Source organism: Macrosteles quadrilineatus, unplaced genomic scaffold (assembly GCF_028750875.1).
Source record: "Macrosteles quadrilineatus isolate MER2022 unplaced genomic scaffold, UCM_ALF_1.0 Scaffold_1__1_contigs__length_201487025, whole genome shotgun sequence".
Taxonomy (NCBI): Eukaryota; Metazoa; Arthropoda; class Insecta; order Hemiptera; family Cicadellidae; genus Macrosteles; species Macrosteles quadrilineatus.
In genome coordinates, this window is record NW_026542594.1 from 91678423 (window position 1) to 91704849 (window position 26427).

The window sequence follows — 26427 nt, forward strand, 5'->3', positions numbered from 1 at the left end:
TGTAATGGACTGTTCTAGACAGAACGAAACAGTGAAGGAAGGAATTGTTGATATTAAATTAGAGATTGAAACTGCAGAAAATGTACCAGCAAATACATCTGCATATTGTTTGATAATACATGATAAAGTGTTTGAGTACAATCCTTTGTCAAATGAGATAAATAAAATGTAAATAAAAGATGAAAAACATTCAACAAGAATTGGTTGACTCTGCAAATCAAATACGAGAGAAATATAGAGCTTTAAAACGTGGCAAGTTTCTAGAGGCTGAAGAGAGGTTCCAAACATTCCAACCTTTAATAGAGCCATTACAATAATTAAAAAAATATCATCTATTGGTAAAGCAGAGAGGCCTCGAATGGAGATTCTCCCAATGACTCCATCTAGAATACCAATAATACCAAGATTACAACCATTACAGCAATCTACTCCACAGAAATTAGATTTTGGTCTTTTAGCATCAGACTATTTAGGTAATTACCTCAGTAAAAGTAGTATGACAGACACCACGTATGGTATTAGACGAGAAGCAAATAAATTTTTTATTGGAAATAAGGAAGTTGATATTGCCAATGATGATGTTACAGTTGCAAATAAAACCTACAAGGGGACAAAAGGTTTGTGGGAATTGTTAACTTTAAAAGAACCTGAGGATTATACTCCGGCTGATTTGCAAAATTATAAAGAAATTTTGGAAGCTACAAATGGACATTTAAAGAGTTACAAAGATGGTGCACCAATTTCAAGTAATAGACATACTAAATATCTTAATATAATTAAACCTCTTTTTAAATCTGTTGGTGAAGGTTTGAGACAAGTGACTGGTAATAAAATAGACTATATTTATTGGGATGATCCTAATGAGCTTGTAGATAGGTTAAGACTTCTTTGGCTAAGTCGCCAAGCCGGTAACTCAGGAGTGGATAATGAAATAGATTCCATTATTGAGGAATTGAGAGAAAGTGGAATTATTTATTAAATAAAAATATGTTTATAGATAAATTTTATCGTTTATATAATCCATATAATAAGCCTGCAGAACCCAGGACTAGTAGTGAACCTACTTTAAATTTACAAGATGATAGTTGGAATTGTTTAAACCGTAAAATTGGTAATGTTAAAGATGGGGAGTTTGTAGATGATGTATCAACTTTGGGACAGACATTAACTAGAAAAGGTGATGTCTTTTTACAAGGTAAAACTAAATATGAGTTTTTAGAATCTAAGAATAAAAAGTGGAATGCTAAAAAACAGAAAATTACTAATGTGGAAAAGGGTGAAAGTTTAAATGATGTGCCCACTTTACAACAGACTTTAATACGAAAAGAAGATGGTAAATTTGTACAAGACGATAATAATTATGAATTTTTAGAATCAGAGAATGGTATTTGGAATGCTAAGAAACAGAAACTTAGCAATTTGATGGAAGGTACAGATAGTAAAGATGCTGTGAATGTTTCACAAGTTCCAAAAATGGAAGCAGTCTCTTGGAATTTTAATAATAAAAGGTTAGTACGTGTTAAACCTGCCATTGATGAAACTGACTGTGTTATAAAAGAACAGACTATAACTTTTGATAACAAAGAAAAATGTTGGGATGCCAAAAATCAATTTATAAGAAATCTACCAGAGGGGAAACATTTGGATGATATTTGTCTAATGTCACAATCTATGCATTACGATGGATCAAAATTTGTATATGGAGAAAAAAATTTTAATTTGATGGAATATAATCCTGATTTATTAGTTGCTGATCCCACATCTTTGAGTGGATTTAAGTATATAGATAATAGACCATATATACCAGAAAACTATGTATTTAAAAGAATGGAAGATAATCTATTGATTGGGGCTAATGGTGATGTATTTAGAGTTACAGGAAAGGATGATGTTATAAAAAATGAATGAAATTGCATACGAACTTCATAAGCCTGCAAGAAAGAATTTCATTAGAAGGTCTTTTAAAGTATTGGGTATAAACGAAACCATACAAATAGATTTAATTGATATGCAAAACTATGCTAGAGAAAATTCTGGCAATAAATATATTTTAACTTTAATAGATACATTTTCTAAAAAAGCTTATGAAAAAGTGCAAAAATGCCAACATATAGCCTCTAAAACGTCTCCAGTGCCCCTATAAACGTCTCCATGCCCTCTAAAAATGAGCCAAAAAATGCCGAAAGTGAGGTATCTTTGTGTGTTCACCACTACTATTTTGGTATACTAAATTATTTGTTTTTTAGCTCTTTAAAATGGTTTAGAGAGATAGTGGGAAACCTTATGTTTTGAGGGTCAAAAATGATATTGTAGCTGTGAAAAAATATATGTCACGAGAAAAATGTACAATCTTTTATTTAAGTAACTAGGTAAAAACTGAAATATGAACAACAAACAATAATCATAACATGTGTTACAAACAATAATCATAACATGTGTTAGCAAATAAAATAAAAATATTAACCAGCTGTCACTACACCTTCCCTTAAAAAAAATGTATTTTCCCTGTTCACGTGTTTGGAATCTATTTTTGGTGGGAACTGTAATGTTTCAATTTAATTTAACCATTGTAGGCTATGTTATGCCTAGGCTAGGTTAGGTTTTTGTTAGATCAATTGTAATAAAAGTAGGCCTATCTCGCATTTTTCATAGTTTAAATATTTCTTAATGTTTATTAAATTACTAATGTAATAATGTTTCTAATAGTTTGTTTTGTAAATAGGTGTAACCAATAATATTTCTTACTTAACAAATATTACAAGTAAGTAGGATAGAAATTAGAATAGGCCTACACACAAAGCATTTGTCAGGCCCCGGCAGACCGCTGGTGCTGCGGCTTTAACACTCAACACTCACGCACATTCGGTAGTTGTCTGGCACCTTTTTAAAGAGTGCTGCGACCGAAATAACACTTACAAGTAGTGGCACTAAACAATTTAACTCCATACAAAGCATTTGTCAGGCCCCGGCTGACCGCTGGTGCTGCGGCTTAACACTGAGGGCCAAGTGTTACCACAATCCGGAACTCCAAAACACCTTCCTAAACAATATACCCCAATAACCAATTTGTACCCAAAATCCCCGACACCTGTTGTGCTGGTTAACGGCAGGTGCAAAAGTATTAAAATTCATAGAGCGCCTCCTAGTAATAGTCCAGCGTAGATGCGTATCTGTGAGCCATCCTAGACCGTTTTAATTGAGACCATAAAACAATAATAACAGGTCACAATGCGTTCATTATGCAACCTCATTATAGTTAGTGGCTATTTATATGATCAGCTGTTTACTCTGGACCTGTCCGACTTGTAACTTTCTAGTTGTACTTGTAGAAAATGATGGTGTAAACATTGTGGGAAACTAGCTTTTGACTTGGGTGGTATGCGATCACCTGCTTGCGATAGATGCTGTGGGAAAATAGAGATCGAGAATATAGTAGAGGATGATTTTTTTAATGTAATTGTCTATAGTGTAGTATAATAAACATAATCCCAGGTATGTGTTAAGCCTCATTACCAATACTGTTCATGTTAAACTGAGTGTTGCGTTCAGCTACATAACCCTTGATCTGAGACCAGATGAGTTCGATGGCATTCAGGTCAGGGTGATATGGAGGCAGACGAAGAACCGTATGACCACTGTCATTCCCCTCTAAGATTTCGTCTAGACTGTATCTCGTTGGTGGTTTATTTTGCTGGATTAGGTTGAGAAGCTCTGCCTTAAACATTGTTGGTGTGAAATCTATGTTGTGTTGAGTCAACCATGCCTGCATGTCCGCCTTTAGAGAACTTTTTGTTGGGATTTTATCCAGTGTCACATTGTGATAAGAGGCATTATCAATAATAATTACCGATCTTGGTTTCAGATTTGGCAACAGTTTTTCTTGTACCCACTTTTCATAGTTAACAGTGTTCATGTTTTTGTGATAGTCCCCTGTACTTTGGCTGGCTTTCCACTGGAGAAATGTGTTTGGTATAAAACCATCTTCTCCACCTGCGTGTACGATGATTAGACGGTCTCCATTACCAACTGGAACATGAAGTCCACCATTTGTACTATCCTGCCATGAACTTGGAGTAGCGTGATTGGTTACCACATACGTCTCATCGGTGTACACTATTGGTCGGCCTTCCCTTCTAAATTGTCTCATTTGCCTAATAAAATTTATCCTTTTGTTTCTTATATCTTCTCTTTCAAATAGGATTCTTCTGTTATTCCTAGTCTTTCTCCACTTGAAACCCAGTTCTTTCAAAATTCGCCTCAAACTTGTGTTGGAGCCTTTGAAATCGATGGCTTCGGAAAGTCTCAATCGCAACTTCTCAACTGTCGGGACACATTTGTCAGATACATAGAAATTATGTACATTTCTCCTAACAACTGCTTTGTTAAACTCATCCATTTCTGTAATATTCTTTTTAATTTCTCGTTTTTTATCTGGTGTCAAAAATGAAGCATTCTCACCAGGGGGAGTGTTATTTAGTTTTACAGCTTCTTTTGTAATCCGGTGTATGGTACTTACAGAAACACCCGTTGCTCTGGAACATCTTTCCTGGCACCTTTTCACTGGCACTATGAAATGATTTTCATTCCACTGTCTAGCTTCTTCTTTAAAAAAGTTTAATACATTACACACTATTTCCCTAGACTGTCCATGCAATTTTTTGTTCTGGACCTTGCTCAATATTGGAGGCATTTCTAATCACAGAAGCGCACATACACGACACAATGATATACTACGGAACGACAGAGAATATGACCGATCAGCCGGAATACCACAGCGTAACTGTTAAGTTAAAGTGTAAAAACCCAGAGGTTGGGGCAGATTCCCGAAAGGGTGACATGAGTCATAAACAAGCATCTGGCAACAAACTCATTTCTCAGTAAAGGAAAGAGAAAGCAAGCCTCATGCAACGTGTTTCCCTCTTACAAACCCCAAAGCGCGACAGTAAAAATGTTTTACAAAAACACCAAGTTCATTTCAGATCACTAGACTATTAATTCGTTTCTTTAGACACCATGTTTCTCGTTCATACGATCGATCAGATAGTCCAATTTATTTTAAGCGGGAGTTTTTATCACAAGATAACAAAGTTAAAAAGGTTTACACAATTTACGAGAAAATATATCATAATGTTATATTTCTGAAACTTGACAAAACAAAAATTGTTGTAAATCACCCCAATATTCGTCGATTTATATGTGTGTATATATATTGTAATAATTACCTATATGATTTTTAAATAACTCAAAAATTTCGAAACCACAGATTTTTTAACTTTTTGTGATATAAATTTAACAAACTGGGTACAAATTTGAAACTTTGTAATATAAAATTTGACAATACTTTCTTAAATTTGATAGGGTTCTCGTCAAAATTGAACGAACCATTTCGAAGGTGTGGGTGTGATACCGTACACTCGAGTCTACACTATTGTTGCACGGGCAGTAGTTGTAGGAAACCAATGTTTTCAGGAAAGTACCCGCACTCCTCCCCGCGCCCATCCCAACGCTCGCCAATCCATCTGTCAAGATCTGTGGCGACCCTTATAGTTGTCTGGCACCTTATTTTTAAGAGTGCTGCGACCAAATAACACTTACACATAGTGGCTCTGTATAACTTAACATTATATCTCACATTTCACATATTCTGCAGTTAGGATAAAATCAGTCACGTGGCAAAGAACCCATCCCTGAGAAACTTTGATAAAAATACAAAATAAAATAAATACAATTAAATGAAATTCAGATTTAAGTCATTGAGACGTTACAGAACTTAACTCTATTTCTTATATACAATTTCCCATCGATGTTGACCATATAATCTCTAATGTTGGAATTTGTTCCAACCACTATTCCCTATCGCTTCAGGTTAGACACCCACACTTCCCCCCCCCCCCCCCGCGACCAAAACTCGTAGCTTTCTTACACTTTTGTATTTTGTCGTAGTTTCGCTTCTGTTTTTCTTTGTCTGAGGTGTCCCTTGCCTTAATATTTTTCAATTCAGGCCACTTCGGCTCCAATTTTTTGTCTGAAGTAGGAACAGTGCTTCTGATTTTCCTACCAAAAAAGCCTTCCTTCCAAAGCTCAGCAAAGCGTTCGACTGCGTGTCGCACAGTTTACTGCTGGAAAAACTGAGTCGCTATGGTGTTGAAGGAGCTGCACTAAAGACCATCAAATCTTATCTTGATAATAGATACCAGGTTGTCACAGTTGGTGGTGCCACATCTGGTCCACGCCAGGTTTGTCACGGAGTCCCTCAGGGCTCGGTCCTGGGCCCTCTTTTGTTTCTGATTGTTGTGAATGACCTCCATCTCCAGGGCAGAGCACTCCTGTATGCTGATGACACCTCAATAATAACTAGAGGGAAAGTTATAAACCAAGTTCTGATAGAGGCAGAAGCTGCACTGGATGCTGCTAAAATCTGGTTTGCCAGAAATCGGCTACAGTTGAATGGAGACAAGACCCAGAGGATGTTATGCACTTTAAGCAAAACAATGAACATTGATCAGCAAAGCAGCGTGAAATTGCTGGGCTTCAGCCTAGACCCTAAGTTTACCTGGGAACAACATATCAGTGATGTATGTGTTAAACTCTCCCGTGTGGTTTTTCTTCTGTGGAAGCTTAGGGGGGTCATCACTGATAAATATTTGATAAATGTATATCATGCCCTATTTCAAAGCCATATCAGATATGGAATCCTGCTCTGGGGACATGCTCCTGGCTGCATAAAAGTGCTTCGTCTGCAGAAGAAGGCAGTCAGAGTGCTGTCAGCCGCTGGTTATAGAGACCACTGTAAGCCCCTATTCGCCAACCTTAAGGTTATGACCATCTTCAGCCAATATGTTTATTACGGCTTGATTAATCTCAGGAATAACATAGGTGAATATCAACAGAGGGGTGATCTCCATAATCATGACACCAGGCATGCACAGAAACTTGACATTCCTCGATGCAGGTTATCGAGATCCTTGGCAGCCCATCCCATCCCAGCCATGCGATTCTACAACATGTTGCCGCCTCGGGCCCACACTGAAGACATGAAAGCTTTCTCCATGCGGATTTTTAACAAACTCACAAATGAGCCGCTGTACTCTTTTGAGGAAGTGTCTGGCGAGTACTTCTCGAATATATAATATGCACCGCCATCACTAGTTTTTGTAAATATTGGTAAAATAAGAATGTTATTTTTTTTTATTAGTTTTATTACTGTAATTTTATTTGACGCAGTCTATCCAACAAGTGTTGGGCAACGACATAGGAGTTGGTAATGGTAATGGTAATGGCAATGGTAATGGCTGGATTGTAACCGCAGCTTAGTGGAGTAGAACGATATGCTAATAAGCCCTCATAATAATCTAGATTTTTCTTGAGAATGTTTTAGCAAATTTCCCTATAGGGAAGTAGCTATTACCGTAGGTCTCAAATTAAAACCTAGGCCTAGGACCGATTTACTTTTTCATTTGGATGTCCCCAGAGGCCTAAAACAACATCCGTTCAAATTTGCATTTATATATATATATATATATATATATATATATATATATACAAACTTACACTAGGCTGTTAAGGGGACAACAGAATAAGAGAACAGTTGACTGTTCTCTCAACAGCGTCTGGTATAGTAAAATTTGTCAGTATTGCCAACCTTCATAGAACAACCACCAAATGGGAGGGAAAATAGATAATAAGAGGACAGCAAAAGGTCCCTTTAACATCTTCCCACATGGCATGGCTGTTGAGAGGACACTTAACCGTCCTCTTATTCTTATGACCTCTTAACAGCCTTGTGTAAGCTTAAAGTGTCCTCTCATCAACTCCATGTATAGTAAGCCTGGTATTAACATTAAATTTAGTTTCCTTTTCTTGATTATGAGTTTAATTACGTAAAAGGGTAGAAAAAATGTTACATTAAGATATGTTCTAATATTAATATTTATCACTGCCTATACATACCTATGAAAATGTTCTATACCGGTACTACTGTCCAGCCCCATAAATATTTTCAATCCCCATCCATCCAATATATATTTTCAAAATCAAACTCTTTTTGCATCACTCACCCGCGTACCCATATAAAATAATGTTATTTTTTAGATTTTTCATGCTGTATTATTGTTTTTGATCAAAAGTTGATACCCACATTGTTGATGCGCACATTTTTTGTAATTTCACTCTTTTTTCGCAGTTAGAAGAATTGTCGTAAGCCTTTAAAGCAACCGTCGATTTCGACAGGTTTCAATAGAGTTTACCTAGTACTACTATAATGGTTATAGTAGTATGTTTTCTGTGACAAGGGCGACTAGGAAGCACAGAAATTTTAGCCAAAACACGACGGCTTAATCTTCGTCTTCGATCACCTTCCGATTGATAATACAAATTATTAACGTTTAACACTTAGGTTATGGTTTAAACGCTTGAATAAATGCAAATGTGAATGTTAATATAACTTTTGTAACGATAATATATTTCTTGGGTTCCCTTATACTCTAACCATCACATAAAGCCCTCTTATGCAGTTATTAGTAGCAAAAATGGTAGGATTCGAAACTGTAAAGGGTTGATTTCTAGGTTACATCTGTACCACCCTGTTTTAGAATAAGTTGATGACTAGGTTTTAACTTAAAATGTAAATGCAGGTCTCCGAAAATGCCTAAAATTACATCTCTGTGTTTTTTACTCCCCTTTTTTACGAATCAACGTGTAGCTAATCTAATCACACCAATACTTATCTTTACACAAATGTCCTCTTTACTTAAAATTGTAGGTAAAAATAATTATGAAGCTCGATGGTGAAGGTCAATAACAATATATTATATGGAACCCTGATGACTTCGCTCAATTTTGTGGATGCCTCTGCGAACGCCACCTAGTTTACATTATTTTATATAGGTACCATTTGTTAAATATATTAAACATTTTCATTTGTATGTCAATGCACTGTATTATAATGTCAACGTTGGCTCTAGAATAGGTTGGCTCTAGGTGCAAAGGTTAAACTCCAGGCGCTGCCGGAGCGGCACTGCCTTATTGTTTTAGAAATGCTTATATCTTAAAAACGGTAAGAGATACGGCAAAACGGTTAAAATTCAGGCACACTACGTGGGTATCAACTTTTGATTAAAAACAATAATACAGCATAACAAATCTAAAAAAAATAACATTATTTTATATGGGTACGCGGGTGAGTGATGCAAAAAGAGTTTGATTTTGAAAATATATATTGGATGGATGGGGATTGGAAATATTTATGGGGCTGGACAGTAGTATAGAACATTTTCATAGGTATGTATAGGCAGTGATAAATATTAATATTAGAACATATCTTAATGTAACATTTTTTCTACCCTTTTACGTAATTAAACTCATAATCAAGAAAAGGAACCTAAATTTAATGTTAATACCAGGCTTACTATACATGGAGTTGATGAGAGGACACTTTAAGCTTACACAAGGCTGTTAAGAGGACATAAGAATAAGAGGACGGTTAAGTGTCCTCTCAACAGCCATGCCATGTGGGAAGTACCATATGAGTTTTGCGTGTTTTTCTTACATGAAATATTTTGTTTTGTAAGCTGAGTATCCTTATTGATTAGATCAAACTATTGCCGTTAAAAATTTAGCCAACTTCTGTACATTTCATTTCAAATAAAAATATGTATAAAGTATTACAGTAATATTCTTAGGTTCTTCCCTCCCTCAGTTATATTTTGATTTATTTGTAATTTTCATGTATAAATAGACGTGAATTAAGGCTATTTTGTTAACCATGTTTGTATTTTATACTGTAGTTGTTGTTAACTAAAAACTGTTCATATTCTTATAATATTATATGGCAATTATATAAAGTTTTACAAATAGAGCGTTTGTGCATAGATTATTTCGAAATATTAACATTAGGGGATATAATTTAGCTCTATGTTAAACTTCCCACAACAAGCTGATAGTTTTAAGTTTTCAAGTTGAGTTTTAAAAATGTAGTTCATGTGATAAAAATCGTTGTATAAAAATCGAGTTCATTATCCAAAGCTCATGCTCTAAATAATTTTACCACGAACTTCATCCTCCAGGGATCTTTCTTTGTTAATTAAAGTATGTCTTCGTTTAATTGAAATGTGAAGTCAACTGTTCAGTAATCAAGAAAGTCGGGCTTGCCTCCGCTTAAAATTAACTACCGTGCTCCAAGAATGTTTTTGTACTTATAAATAAAGTGTTCGTTAGATATAATTTAATCTTTGAATGTTTGAGCTTAGCTGAAAATGAATCAAACTTACCAGGGTGAACCCCACTGTACAACAATCATAAACAAAATCAATGGTTTCGTAAATTTTGTTAATTTAAAAATAAACTATACGAGGTGTTAGCCCATCCTACGTACGGGAATTCAGTAGTCAGTTAATCCGTGTACAATTCAGATCAGCTAGTTTACACATATAAAGACAAAGTTTCTAGCAGTTTTAATGTGAAAAATACTCTTGTAAACAAATGTTGTGTGACCAAAAATGTTTTTATTCCATCATAGGCCTATACGATATGCATTTTAAATCCGATAATTTTACAATAAAAAAGCAATTCTGCAATTTTTACGAAAAGCGTTGAAGTGATATTTGCAGCCGATTCGCACAGACGCACACTGATTATACGTAGCCTACAGTAAAGAGAGTAATAGTCAATTGAGAAGTGTATAGACCTAGTCAACGATACCACCTTCCATAGCATACCTACCTCTTCCATAATCAATATCACCACAATACAACTACTATACACAATTTACAGTAGGTCTGAATAGAAACGACCTAAAATAAAACGATAATATCCAATAAAATTCACGGTACACATAATTTAACTTTGGTGTCATAACATAAAAACTAATCGTCACACCTATCCTTTATATCAATTTCACTGCATTAATTGCTAAATAAATAAGTGTAAACAAAGAAAAGTAAAAACAATAACAGTTGTTTTGAAACAGCTGTTTGGTTCAAATCTATATATTAATTTGAAACTGTTTTTCTTTGTCATAGCTATTTTGAGAGAACGGCTGGGCGTAGAAACTCGGTAGAGGTGTCTAAAGAAAGGTCCTGGTCTGTAGATGAGCCATCAAAAGAGAAACAAGGAGAATTCCCTCGGGGCTCTGCCCCAGTGGCCTTTAAGTTCCCATACCATGTTATTCTTATGGAGGAAAACGAGGTTTTTGTCACAGCTAATGTGAGAGAACGGCTGAGCGTAGAAACTTGGTAGGGGTGTCTAAAGAAAGGTATTGGTCGGTAGGTGAGCCCTCAAAAGAGAAACGAGGTAAATTTCCTTGCGGCTCTGCCCCAGAACCCTTTAAAGTTGCCTTTCAGATTTGTTTACATTACGACCATATGCATAATTCTACATTACTTTTTAATGAAACAGCTGTTAATATTTAAATTGTGATTTATTGAATTTGTCAAAATGAAGTACAGTAGCCTATTTGCAATAGGGTTTTCTGATTTTAAATTGGATTTTCTTCTGCATCGATTCATGTTTTGTAATATAATGTTCTATTACCAGGGAGTGTTGCACGACGTCCAAGTGCCACGACGTCCAATAATATTTTTACAGTGCCACGACGTCCAAAACATAATTTTTGAGTTGTTGCACGACGTCCAAGTGCCACGACGTCCAAAAGTATAGTAACTGCCAAAAATATAGTCTTTCTACAAGCTTTGGACGTCGTGGCACTTGGACGTCGTGAAACAGTGCACTGTAGAATTGTAAGGAAGTATCATTTGCACCACGTCCAAAGCCTCTGCCAGTTGCACGACGTCCAAGTGCCACGACGTCCAATCAATATTTGACTGTTGCACGACGTCCAAGTGCCACGACGTCCAAAGTGCCTGCACACTGTGAACACTGTTTTCCGACCTCAGTGCATACAGTTCGCATTGCAATTATTGAAGGAAACTAGGCCTAGTCAACTGTTTGAAAGTTGTCAACCGCTTCGTCTTCGATTAATGTTTAAATTATCCAATATTCAATGGTTCTAATTGAACTAATTATTGCATTAGCTTAAATTTTTTACATGTAAAATAAATACTATGTCACCGTAAAATGTAATGATGCAGTATTTCTGTTGTTATGATTGCATAATTGATTTCTACAAAATAGAGCTATGTCATAGAAACGAAATAAATAAATGACTACACTATTCACTATATTGTGTGATTAATACAATAAATTAATCACTAGCCCAAAAGTAAATATGGTAGGTTTAATGTGAGTAGTGGTAGAATTCTAAGTACTGCAGTAGAATAGAATTGTCATACTATATCAATTGGTAGCAAATTCACTCGTAAGATAAAATGTATGCACAGTTTTATAACAGCTGTAAGACTTCCCATTTAAGTACCGGTATCATTGAATTTGTATAACTTCCATTGAACAGAAATGAGATAAGTAGATATTGATACACAGATATATGAATTTTCATACACTTATAATATGACGAAATCAAAAAAGGTTTATCCGTCAATGTGCTAAATATTATGTTAACTATCACTTATCAACTTTTTAAGCTATAATGGTGTTACTACAATGGTTAAAAATGTTTCCTGTGAAACATGTATTTTTTAAACTAAAAGAAGGTTTTCTTTTAGTACAAACCTTGCTCTATTAGTGCATACGAAAAATAATTTCACTATTTTACGAGATCAATGTTTGACAACAAATGGTTGAAGCAGATATTCAGAGAGTGTCTCCAGCTGATGCAGTAATAAAAACGTATTTTAGCCATAGCACAGACAATCTTCTCCAGGAAAACGAGAGTACCTATCAAGATCCAAGTCATTTTAATGTATTCACTGGATTGGCGAGAGTGTCTTTAGCCATTAAAATATGGCCTCACTACTTTGTAAATAAAATTACGGACGCTCAAAAATGCAGTTTTGTGCGATTTTTGTCAAGTGTTCGTCCAATTTTTTATCAAATATCACATAATCATCTATGAAATAACGAACAGCTGTTCGGATCAAGATTATTTTTTCTAGCTGTCACCGATATGTTTACAAATGTTGTTTACAAATACCGCAACCATTTCCGATCACGTTTTGAAGGCAAATCCCAACCAAGTGCGATTGGAAACGTTTTTCTTACATAACGGATTTAATTAATAGCAAGTGGAATAATGTAGTGTAACCGTAAATGAAATTAAATAACTAGGCATTATTCAGGTCAGGAACCAGAGGTTCTTTGTGTATAAAATTGTTCTTGAGTTTTGATAACCAGAAAGAAGACCTTGAATCAGTGTTGTAGGGCTGGGAAACTTAAATTTATTAATGATCGTCGCCAATAGCTTACAAACAAGGTTTCCACTCATTGACGGAGCTTCAATAGCGGACGTGTAAAGTGTAAAGTAAAAAAATACAACTGCAGTGGGTGATTGTAACAGAGGTTTACGGTTTATGGATGATGCTAAACTCGCTTTTCCAATGTGTCACTTTCTGTTCCTACTCACCGTGTGATGCAATCGCTGGACCCACTGGACCATACAGCCAATAGGCCCATTGCCCATCTCTTGGGTACTTACGCCTACCCAATTATTTATAACAACCTTTTCGACGACGATCCTTGATACCGGTACTTTTCCCTAGAATACACGGCCTAGAATACCTAAGAAAAAAAATTACAAACGCCCAAAAACCCAGCATGGTGTGATTTTTGTCACATTTCCTTCTAATGTTAAAAGATATACCAATCATAGTTTAGAGAATACATAATCTATTAAATAACAAAAAGTTGTTTGTATAAAGTTGTTTTTTTTTTTCAAACTGATACCACTAAGTTTACATTAAAAGTTGTTCACGAATAAAGCAATTAATGGGAAATAGCTTTGATTGCCAATAACCTTTTACGAGAAAATCCAAAACCAAGAAATCAATAACCTTGGGACTTGATTAACGCATTTAATTGAATGGACGTAATTCTCAACTGTAAACGTTGGTTTTTGGTACTGGTTCTTTTCCTTAGAACCGTTGGTAGCAGCAAGAATCATTTTTACGTACTAACACAACACTGTAATTTACAAATTAGTTATCGTTGGTGTTGCACCTTATTTATACTGTCGTATTACAGCCGTATTTAATTTAATTGATGTCTTAACTGTATAAGTATTGCTTTTTCGGTCTGGATTCCAAAATTTTAGTTTATGCTAAGAAAATGATAGATAACTCATTTCAGCAAAACATTTGTGCAGCAAACCATCATGAATTGTTTAAGATTTACGTTGTTTATGTATCAATAGTTCGTGGCCTATTTTGGTAATTTTTATTATAAATTACCCATCTAAATCGTCTATATTACTTCATTTCATATAGTAAGCCACCATTTCGACAGCATTTAGGGTCATCTTTGGATAAAGCAAATATAAACTGTTAAGATAAAATTTGATGACATTGACAAAGATTTCAAATACTAATTTTATATGTACTTCGTTGTGCTTAAAATGTAGCAAATTCCCTAATTGAGTTCTGTATTTTTGTGTGTGTGTCTATTGGTAACGCATAAATGTCCTTATTTGTCAGTGTCACGAAAAGGACAAGACCACCTTTGATAATGAAAATGTCAACCAGAATAAAGTGTTTAATGGCGAGGTTGAGGTATTACTTTAAATACTTTTAACCATTGTGGAAAGTAACTTTCAACTATATGCCTACCTTAGGGCTATGCCTCATAGATCTAGGCCTATAAAGCTTTTATTAGTTTAATCATTGGATTTAAAATATGAACCAACACGACCCGGGTGACATTTAATTGCAAAGCATTTTTTTGGCTTGAAACTGTCAGATACTGTATTTGTGAAGGTTTATCTTACTAATATTATCAATGTGAAAGTTTGTGTGTTTGAAGTTCAATCACGCATTAACTACTGGACGGATTTGGCTGAAATTTGGCATGATGATAGCTCACATTCCCGATTAACATATAGGCATATCCTTTTCTCAAAAATCCTTTCGGGCTCCACCCCAGTGGCTCTGTAGTTCCCCATGTTAACCTTATGAGTATTCAAATTTAATAGGAATTAAAGATTTTAGTCAGCTGTTTCAACTGAAAAAGTTGTTTCTATGATATGAAAAAGCGTTATAAAGTTATAAGATTTACCAACAGGGTGCAGCACTATTATTTTTTCCCATTTATGAAAACAGCTAATTTGAACTAAGCAGCAACACAAAACTGTGATACGCAATGAGAACTGTCATAGTAGGATTATTTACAATTATGTTTATGTTTTTAATTTCATGAATGATTTATGATATTTTGTGAATTTTTTAAAATTTATTTTTCTTTATTGTTTAGGATAAGTGGTAGAACATTATGGCTATAGATGTGTAATACTATAGTATACCGTAAATTTAAAGAAGAAAATTTGATCAAACTGTGTCCTCCCCCATTCCAGACGCAAAACTTGAGTATAACTGCTATTAATAAGCATTTTATACTTGATGCCAACCCCGTACGAAGGACGGGTACTCAGCTAGTCTATACTATTATAAAGAAGAGGTGGTGTCTGTGTGTTTGTATGAGATAATCTCAAAAGTACTGAACCGACTGGGCTCAAATTGCACGCAAATGAAGCTACAGCTCCGAGGATACATATTATACAACTATTCCCTCTTCGTTATTGTCCTAGGGCTCTGCCCCGTGGGCTTTCACAAATTTGAGGTGAGAGATTTTGAAATATTGATTGATGGTATCCATGGTAACAAGAGCAAACCTACATAATTTAAAAATGTAAACAACCAGAACTAACTGTCAAATGAATTTTGATTTCACAATTCCACACAGCTGGTTCAAACATATTAAATAATGCACGAATATTAGAACAGAGAGGGTAGGATTATAAATTTAAAATAATTATGTTACTAGCCCTATTGTAAACATTATTTTACATTACTTAAATGTAGCTGTCAAACCATATGTTAATGTAATTTCATTAGTATATGACTCTTTCAGTTACTTCATTTGTTTATGTTTATGATCTACTAGCTGTACCCGCGGGCTTTGCCCCGTTTAACTTCACAAGTGAGCTCGTTCGCATGGCTCAATCACGTCCTGGTTGAAGTACGTTCACTACGCTCCCTCACCTTTAGGTTGGAGCTCGTTCGCTCCACTCACTTGCCTTCAGGTTAGCTCGTTCGCTGCGCTAACTCGCTTCCAGGTTGAAGTTCGTTCGCTACGCTCACTCACCTTTTGGTTGCAAATTAAATGAATGATTAAATGAATTTATTTATTTCCATTGAGAACAAACTTATTACATGCATTTTGGCTGTAGTCATAAATCTAAAAAAATAATAGTGCTGCACCCTGTTGGTAATCCTTGTAACTTTAATGCTATTCAACATAATAGAACAGAACCAACTTGTTTAATTGAAACAGCTGTTAAGAAATTCCTTTTGAATATGAAAAATCATAAGGTTATCATGGGAAACTCCAGAGCCACTGGAGTCCAGGAGCCCGAAAGCCCGATCAGAATAAAAACTACTTTTCCTATTTAATGCCCAAAGAATCGGTGTTCCAAATTTTAGCCTCCTAGGTAAATGGGAAGTGGAAGAATTAGTGATGAGTGAGTGAGTGAGTGAGTCAGTCAGTGAGGGCTTTGCCTTTTATATATTTAGATTATACTGAGTCTGTTCTATTTTTGTGAAATGCTGCAATAAATTTTAATGGGAATAATTCGTTTTAAAAGAAATCATTCATCATGGATATAGGAAATAATTAAGATTCTATAATCATTGCCCTATCAACCTAGGCCCTTTTCCTGAGTGTTATGAGGTTTATGTTTTGATTTATTTTTGTGTAAACCGTAATATAATCCCCCTGCCACAGCAAATCTGTAGACTGAATTTCCATTTGCCTGATTATATAATTTCACTAAAATATGTTAGAAAATTACCCTATTTTCCATATTTATTTATATTTTCCTATTTTTTCAGTGCAAACCATGGATGTATGGATGTATGGATGTATGGATGGATGGATGGATGATTGTGACAAGCAAACGCGAAAAATACTAAACCGACAAGGTTGAAATTTGGTATGATGATAGATGACATCCCCGATTAACATATTCTTGCCTCAAAAATTCTTTCAGTCTCCGCCCCGGTGGCTCTGGCTCTGGACTTTCTCATGTTAACCTTATGAGTATTCATATTTAAAGAAATTAAAGAATTTTGTCAGCCGTTTCAACTGTACAAGTTGGTTCTATGATATTAAATAGCATTAAAAAGTTATAAGGTCTGCCAATAGGGTGCATCACTATTAAGGAACGCGGCAGCGTTCCGCCCCGCCAAGTCCCCCAGCGGTACATAGCTGCTGCAGTGTATTATATACATGACGTGACAAAGTGGCTTTTTTACTCGTCTATAGCTCTGAAGAAACAAAAGCTATTAAAATAATTATTCATCTACTGGATAGGGGCACTCATTCTCAACAAAATAAAAAAAAAGAATTTAAAAAACGGTTGTGTTTGAGCCAGAAAAACTAGTTTGAAAATTCACAAATTTTCCGTGTTCTCCTTCTTCTCCTTGAATGCTGACGGACCTACAGCCCAAACCACTGGCTCAATTTTAATGTTTTTTATGTTGTTTGACAGCCGTTAACGTGTAGATGTGCCTTTTGAGGGTCTCAAGTCGGTGCGTTGACCCATAAACCCTTGGCAAGCCCTCAAAGTACGATTTTGGCCCATTTAAATAACATGGGATTAAAATAAAATTCGCTAAAAACAACAGAAGGACCAGCTGCGATTAAATCTCATTTAATTCAAATGTTAGAGAAATTCATAGGAACAGCTGAAAATTATTTTAAAACTTTTATAAAGTATTTTTTCAGGTATACCGAATGATTTGAAATACTTACTATATAAAATTACTTAGAGCCCCCCGATACTTTCCATTGAAAAATGCAGTGTACCTATGGTACACTGGTACAGCAGCTCGTAATTTTTAACAGTTTAATACTACTTATTAAAAAATATGAAACCTAGGAACTTGAAATTTAGTACTAGTACTAAGGTTTGTTTTATGTTTTGATACACTAAAACAAATAAAACAATCGGGAAAATCACTCTACGTATGTTAAACAAGCAATTAAAAAGTGATATGTAAATTTAGGATAGATGAGTTTTTCAATATTTGTTTTGTTTATGCTATTTCTAACAAACTTAATCTGTTTGATTACATTTTTACTTCTCTAATAAGGGCTCAATTTACACTAGTCTTTAGATGTACGGGTTTAATGATCAGAACACTTATGTAACACCAACGCATTTCATGTTGTTCAAGATGACCATTGATGAAATTTGAAACTGAGTTTAAGCCCAGGGGGTTTGTTAAATAGTAATTTTGGTACGTGTGTCAAAAAGTTTTGTAATCGGTTTAAAGCAGATAAGACCAAAAATGTAGAATTTAGTTCTACACAAACAATATTATTGAAATTAAATGAGATGTAGTTGTGCCGTGGTCTATATATCAGAGAAAGGAGGATTTTTATTTTAACTGTTAATTTTCTACAAAAATAAATAAAATCTAACAAAAAACCACTAAGTGGTAACACTTTCCCCGCCAAGTCAGCAATCCAAAAAAGATAATAAATCATTACTTTTTCTGCCAAGAAAAACAATGTAATGTATGTAAGTTTGGCAACTTGGCGGCAGACTTTTGCTCGATCACTTTAAAAAATACCATAAAACTAGTTTCATTGAGCAAGTATCTCTCCCATTAGTACATTGCTAGGCGAGAGCTTATTTACAAAATTTGACCTTATTTGTGCCACATTTCATAAACTCGTAATAGTGATGGTTTTAAATTTACTGATTACCTCGAAATTATTATACTTAGTTGGACTAATTAATTAGAGAAGTTGATTTGTGAAATTATCCACGAACGTAACTTCAATGAAAAAAACCAAGCAAAAGTCTGCCGCCAAGTTGCCAAACTTACATACATTACATTGTTTTTCTTGGCAGAAAAATTAATGATTTATTATCTTTTTTTGGATTGCTGACTTACGGGGAAAGTGTTACCACTTAGTGGTTTTTTGTTAGATTATGTTGTTTTTTTGCATTAATGACCACAGCTAATTTGAACCAACTAGCAAAAAAAGTTGTGGTACACAATGAGAACTTTACTTTTTTCCATGGTTTAGGTGCAGTCTAGAACATCAGGACTATGGTAGATGTGTGCTACACAATAGGATACCGTATAAATTAAAATACCAGTTTTTTTTAATCGTGTCCTCTCCCATAACTGCAATAAGCATTTATACTTATATGCCAACCCCGTACGAAGGACGGGTACTCTGCTAGTAACACAATAATACAAATACAGTATACTAATACAATAATACTGTAGGTTTCCGTAGTCTGTGGCCACAGGTTCGTCTGAACTGTCAATCAATTCTGAGAAATTCACAGTTGTAAATTCTTACTAGTCTTTTTCTAAGTTCACGTCGCACTCGCAATTAGTTCACATATTTTATCTAGGAAAGCAGGTATGCCCTAAGTCATAGCATTTGTAGGTTAAGTATAATAATAACAAACATGCTTATCGTAGGTTTGTAGGCATACTTGTTCAAGAATATGCCGTGGTAGGTTTTGTTTAAAAATTTTATTTTTTAATCCTTGTCTAATGACGATATTGATTTGTATTTGTGGGAAAATGTTAATTTATTTGTCAAGGGCATGAGCAGCCCTCTAGTCTATGTATGTTACATGAAGCACAACATGAAAAGGAATAAATTAAAGGAAGGTAAAAAACGGATCAGTTGCTGAAGGTCTAAATCTCGGAAGGTCTAATCAGACCTTCGACACACATTTTGCAGTTTGTACTTGATGCTGAGGATCCCATGAGTCCTGTACAAAATTAAAAAAATGTTTCATTCAAACTACAAGTTTATTACTTTTCCGAGAACCAGCCTTTATCAGGACTTCCGCTCCCACGCTAGTTGGCAACATCAACTGTGCTATATGAAAACAATAAATCTTGAGTAAATATACTGTAATGTTGAATTTTGAGGTTGTGGTGTTCCTTCGTAAACACATTCAATTATAATCTAGGAATATGTAAATTTATTGTTATACGTTAACTTTATTGATATTCGATTCGCTACAGTACTATTAAAACCTATAACATTTTCAATTCATGTGCGTTGTATTTTTGAGTTGGGGAAACAAAAGAACCCTGTGTACAACTTATTTATATGACATTCTCATTGGTTGCAATTTAATAAGTGGTGTAGCAAAACACAAACACAAAATTTATTGAAATAAAATTAAGTCAATGTTAAGTGAATACTATTAATAAACATATTTGCGACATAAGAACATTTAATTGAAGCCTAAAAAACAGTTCGAAAAAGGCATTCTATTCTTTATACTAGTAAAAATTAAAATGAGGGTATAAAAAATAGTTTTCAAAGATCATGTTGATCAATGTACATTCATCTAGTCTTGAAAAAATAAGTATTTAAAAGCTTACTCCAAACATAATGAAGTTTATCGGTTGTTAACAAAATGTCATCATTTTTCAAACCATGTAAATCTTATAGTTTTCCAACTGTTGCCTTGTTTATTTTTTCTTTTTATGTTTTTTTTTTAGCGAATTTCCCATATAGGGAATAAGCTATTACCGTAGTACTCATGGTAAGACCTGGACCCGAGACCGATCTAATTTTTCATTTTGAGGTCCCTAGAGGCCAAAAACACAATCCGTTCAAATTCATATATATATATATATATATGTGTGTGTCCGTTAGCGCGATAACTCGAGCAAAAATGATCCGATTTTGATGAAATTTGGTACAAACGTGTAAACCTACGTTTATTCGAACGAGTTCGCGATCCAGCATAATCGGACCATGGGAACGGGGGATTATGAGGGGTTTTATGGGGTAAAAATGGGTTTTTCCCATTTTTGAACCTAAAAACAAAAAATTTTGCGATTTCTTTCTAAAACGTTTTGTAGAGCTTAAAAACAGAAATAATTTAGTATATTGAAGCGCTGTTGTATGCCTAACGGTCACGGAGAAAATTCAAAAATAGTGTAATTAAAAATTCCCATGTTATTCTTATGGAGAAAATGAAAATTGTTGTAGTTTACTTGTTTATGGGTGTATATTGATAAAATTTGGCCAATTTATTTATTTCATCCTAGATACTATTGATGTATGGTCAAAAACACTTTTTACCTTCCTCGTAGCAGCAAACCTAAGCACTTGTTAAATCTAATGTTATTTAAATAGGGAATATATGTCTTATTTATTGAAATATTTTAGTAAAAATGTAATCAGACAAGTTGAAATTCGCTTAGTCTGCAGGTTTGCTGCGGCGGGGGTATTTTTACTTTATGATGTTTCAATAAATGGTACAAATATTCATAGTATATATATTTCTGAACAAGAACATATACCCATGTATATATAACTAATAAACGTTCCATAAGCATTTTACACGAGAGAACACTGTTCGGCAAGTAGCCGGTCATCGTAACCGGTCATCATGAAGGAGCTTGGACGTCGTGCAACAGCGCTGAGCTATATTGGACGTCGTGCAACAGTCAAATATTTATTGGACGTCGTGGCACTTGGACGTCGTGCAACTGGCAGCGACTTTGGATGTCGTGCAAATGTTACTTTTTTACAATCCTATAGTGCGCTGTTTCACGACGTCCAAGTGCCACGACGTCCAAAGCTTGTAGGAAAGACTACATTTTTTTCTCTTGATACTCATGATACTCTTGATACTCATGATACTCATGATACTCTTGACACTCATGATACTCATGATACTCATGATACTCTTGACACTCATGATACTCATGATACTCTTGATACTTTTGATACTCATGATACTCTTGATACTCATGATACTCTTGATACTTTCGATACTCATGATACTCTCGATACTCTTGATACTCTTGATACTCCTGATACTCTTGATACTCATGATACTCTTGATACTCTCGATACTCATGATACTCTTGATACTCATGATACTCATGATACTCATGATACTTATGATACTCATGATACTCTTGATACTCTTGATACTCTTGATACTCTTGATACTCATGATACTCTTGATACTCTTGATACTAATGATACTCCTGATACTCATGATACTCATGATACTCATGATACTTTTGATACTCTTGATACTCTTGATCCTCATGATACTCATGATACTCTTGATACTCTCGATACTCTTGATACTCATGATACTCATGATACTCTTGATACTCATGATACTCATGATGCTCTTGATACTCTTGATACTCTCGATACTCTTGATACTCTCGATACTCTTGATACTCTCGATACTCATGATACTCTCGATACTCATGATACTCATGATACTCATGATACTCATGATACTCTTGATACTCTTGATACTCTTGATACTCATGATACTCTTGATACTCTTGATACTAATGATACTCCTGATACTCATGATACTCATGATACTTTTGATACTCTTGATACTCTTGATACTCATGATACTCATGATACTCTTGATACTCTCGATACTCTTGATACTCATGATACTCTCGATACTCTTGATACTCTTGATACTCCTGATACTCTTGATACTCATGATACTCTTGATACTCTTGATACTCATGATACTCTTGATACTCTTGATACTCCTGATACTCTTGATACTCATGATACTCTTGATACTCTTGATACTCATGATACTCTTGATACTCTTGATACTTTTGATACTCAATATACTAATGATACTCTTGATACTCATGATACTCTTGATACTCTTAAATCTCTTGATAATCATGATACTCTTGATACTCATGATACTCATGATACTCTTGATACTCTTGATACTCATGATACTCTTGATACTCTTGATACTAATGATACTCTTGACACTCATGATACTCATGATACTCTTGATACTCTTGATACTCATGATACTCTTGATACTCATGATACTCTTGATACTTTCGATACTCATGATACTCTCGATACTCTTGATACTCTTGATACTCCTGATACTCTTGATACTCAATATACTAATGATACTCTTGATACTCATGATACTCTTGATACTCTTAAATCTCTTGATACTCATGATACTCTTGATACTCATGATACTCTTGATACTCATGATACTCATGATACTCTTGACACTCATGATACTCATGATACTCTTGATACTTTTGATACTCATGATACTCTTGATACTCATGATACTCTTGATACTTTCGATACTCATGATACTCTCGATACTCTTGATACTCTTGATACTCATGATACTCATGATACTCATGATACTCATGATACTCATGATACTCTTGATACTCTTGATACTCATGATACTCTTGATACTCTTGATACTAATGATACTCCTGATACTCATGATACTCATGATACTTTTGATACTCTTGATACTCTTGATACTCATGATACTCATGATACTCTTGATACTCTCGATACTCTTGATACTCATGATACTCATGATACTCTTGATACTCATGATACTCATGATACTCTCGATACTCTTGATACTCTCGATACTCTTGATACTCTCGATACTCTTGATACTCTCGATACTCATGATACTCTTGATACTCAAGATACTCATGATACTCATGATACTCATGATACTCATGATACTCTTGATACTCTTGATACTCTTGATACTCATGATACTCTTGATACTCTTGATACTAATGATACTCCTGATACTCATGATACTCATGATACTTTTGATACTCTTGATACTCTTGATACTCATGATACTCATGATACTCTTGATACTCTCGATACTCTTGATACTCATGATACTCTCGATACTCTTGATACTCTTGATACTCCTGATACTCTTGATACTCATGATACTCTTGATACTCTTGATACTCATGATACTCTTGATACTCTTGATACTCATGATACTCATGATACTCTTGATACTCATGATACTCATGATACTCTCGATACTCTTGATACTCATGATACTCATGATACTCTCGATACTCTTGATACTCATGATACTCATGATACTCTTGATACTCTCGATACTCTTGATACTCATGATACTCTCGATACTCTCGATACTCTTGATACTCTTGATACTCCTGATACTCTTGATACTCATGATACTCTTGAACCATGCCCTCGCGCCTGCACCCAGACTAACGAAAAGGAAGCGTGATCCATGCGCAGGCCCGAGGAGCGGCTCACAAAACTTTACATAACAAAATGAGAACCATGGATGGAGGCTCAAGAACAACACGCCATTTGAGAGAAACGAGCTGTAATTAACCATTTAAAAAAAATAACACAACAACAATAATCAACAACAATACATGAATTAAATACTCTCAATAAACTTTAAATAAATTTAGGTACCCGTTTAAGCTGCTGACTTACAATAATTTATTTTAATCATTCAGAAAATCAGAAGGATTTAGTAAAAATTTAACATTTAATAAAAGGAAATTACCAAAATTAACAAACTATAACAATAATAAAATATGATGACTCTTTTAATAAATATCTGAAAAGTTAACAATTAACTAGGGGCCCCAAAAAATTAAATACAGTGGAGAGATTTTAAAAATCGGATGATTAGGCAACAGTAGAATAAAATTTGAAATAAATAACAATAGGCTGCTGTGTTTATAAATAGTCAACAAATATTAAAAATCTTAAAGTCCATTCGGCAACAGCAATATATATAACAATTAGATAAATAACAATTAGTCGGTAACTTGCGGTAACAGTCTTCAAGGGTGTGACACCGGAGGGCCATGAAGCTGGGCGGACAGCACCGGAGGAGAGAAGAAGCAGGGCGGAGAGGGGGCCAATATGCAGCGCCAGCCTAGTCGCAACATTCCTCTCCGCTGAAGATGGTCAGTCATTTTCCTCCTCACGGGCCCCAAAAGGCGCGCGGGGCGTACTAAAGTTACTCCATAAAGAAAGTTCTCACAAACGGCCAAGAATAAAACTTAAAAGGCACATTTATTATCCCAAAAAGGAAGATTTAAAAGGATAAAAATCTTCAGTGAAGTACTCAAATCCGACGTCTCGCAACCTCTGACACTTCGCGGTCGGAGTAATAAGAACAAAACTCACAGCCTTGTCCGGGGTCGTGGACGTAACAAAAAACACACTAAACTAGCCTACTATACAAAAAACACATTGACCATTGATCATGAGTCGTGACATTCGCCCGGTGGAATTAGTCACGGCTCACTCTTGATACTCTTGATACTCATGATACTCTTGATACTCTTGATACTCATGATACTCATAATACTCTTGATACTCTTGATACTCATGATACTCTTGATACTCTTGATACTCTTGATACTCATGATACTTTCGATACTCTTGATACTCTTGATACTCCTGATACTCATGATACTCATGATACTTTTGATACTCATGATACTCTCGATACTCTTGATACTCGTGATACTCATGATACTTATGATACAAATGATACTCTTGATATTCTTGATACTCATGATACTCATGATACTCATGATACTCATGATACTCATGATACTCATGATACTCTTGATACTCATGATACTCTTGATACTCATGATACTCTTGATACTCTCGATACTCATGATACTCTCGATACTCTTGATACTCATGATACACATGATACTCATGATACACTTGATACTCTTGATACTCATGATACTAATGATACTCTTGATACTCTTGATACTCATTATACTCATGATACTCTTGATACTCATAATACTAATGATACTCATGATACTCATGATACTAATGATACTCATGATACTCTTGATACTCTCGATACTCATGATACTCTCGATACTCTTGATACTCATGATACACATGATACTCATGATACACTTGATACTCTTGATACTCATGATACTAATGATACTCATGATACTCTTGATACTCATGATACTCATGATACTCTTGATACTCATGATACTAATGATACTCATGATACTCTTGATACGTTTGATACTCATGATACTCTTGATACTCATGATACCCATGATAATCTTAATCCTCTTGATAGACTTGATACTCATGATACTCTTGATACTCATGATACTCATAATACTCTTGATACTCATGATACTCTTGATACTCATGATACTCTTGCTACTAATGATACTCCTGATACTCACGATACTCATGATACTTTTGATACTCTTGATACTCATGATACTTTTGATACTCTTGATACTCATGATACTCATGATACTCTTGATACTCATGGTACTCATGATACTCTTGATACTCTTGATACTCTTGATACTCTTGATACTCTTGATACTCTTGATACTCATGATACTTTCGATACTCTTGATACTCTTGATACTCCTGATACTCATGATACTCATGATACTTTTGATACTCATGATACTCTCGATACTCTTGATACTCGTGATACTCATG

The 26427-nt window shown here is 34.8% G+C and overlaps 1 protein-coding gene across 1 annotated transcript; it reads right to left on the reverse strand.

The window, feature by feature from the left end:
• Positions 1-3499: 3499 nt before the first annotated feature.
• LOC128998946 (uncharacterized) lies at positions 3500-4396 on the reverse strand. Its single transcript, XM_054425304.1, has one exon. The coding sequence runs from the start codon at positions 4394-4396 to the stop codon at positions 3500-3502; it is 897 nt and encodes a 298-aa protein (XP_054281279.1).
• Between the last annotated feature and the right edge of the window lie 22031 nt (positions 4397-26427).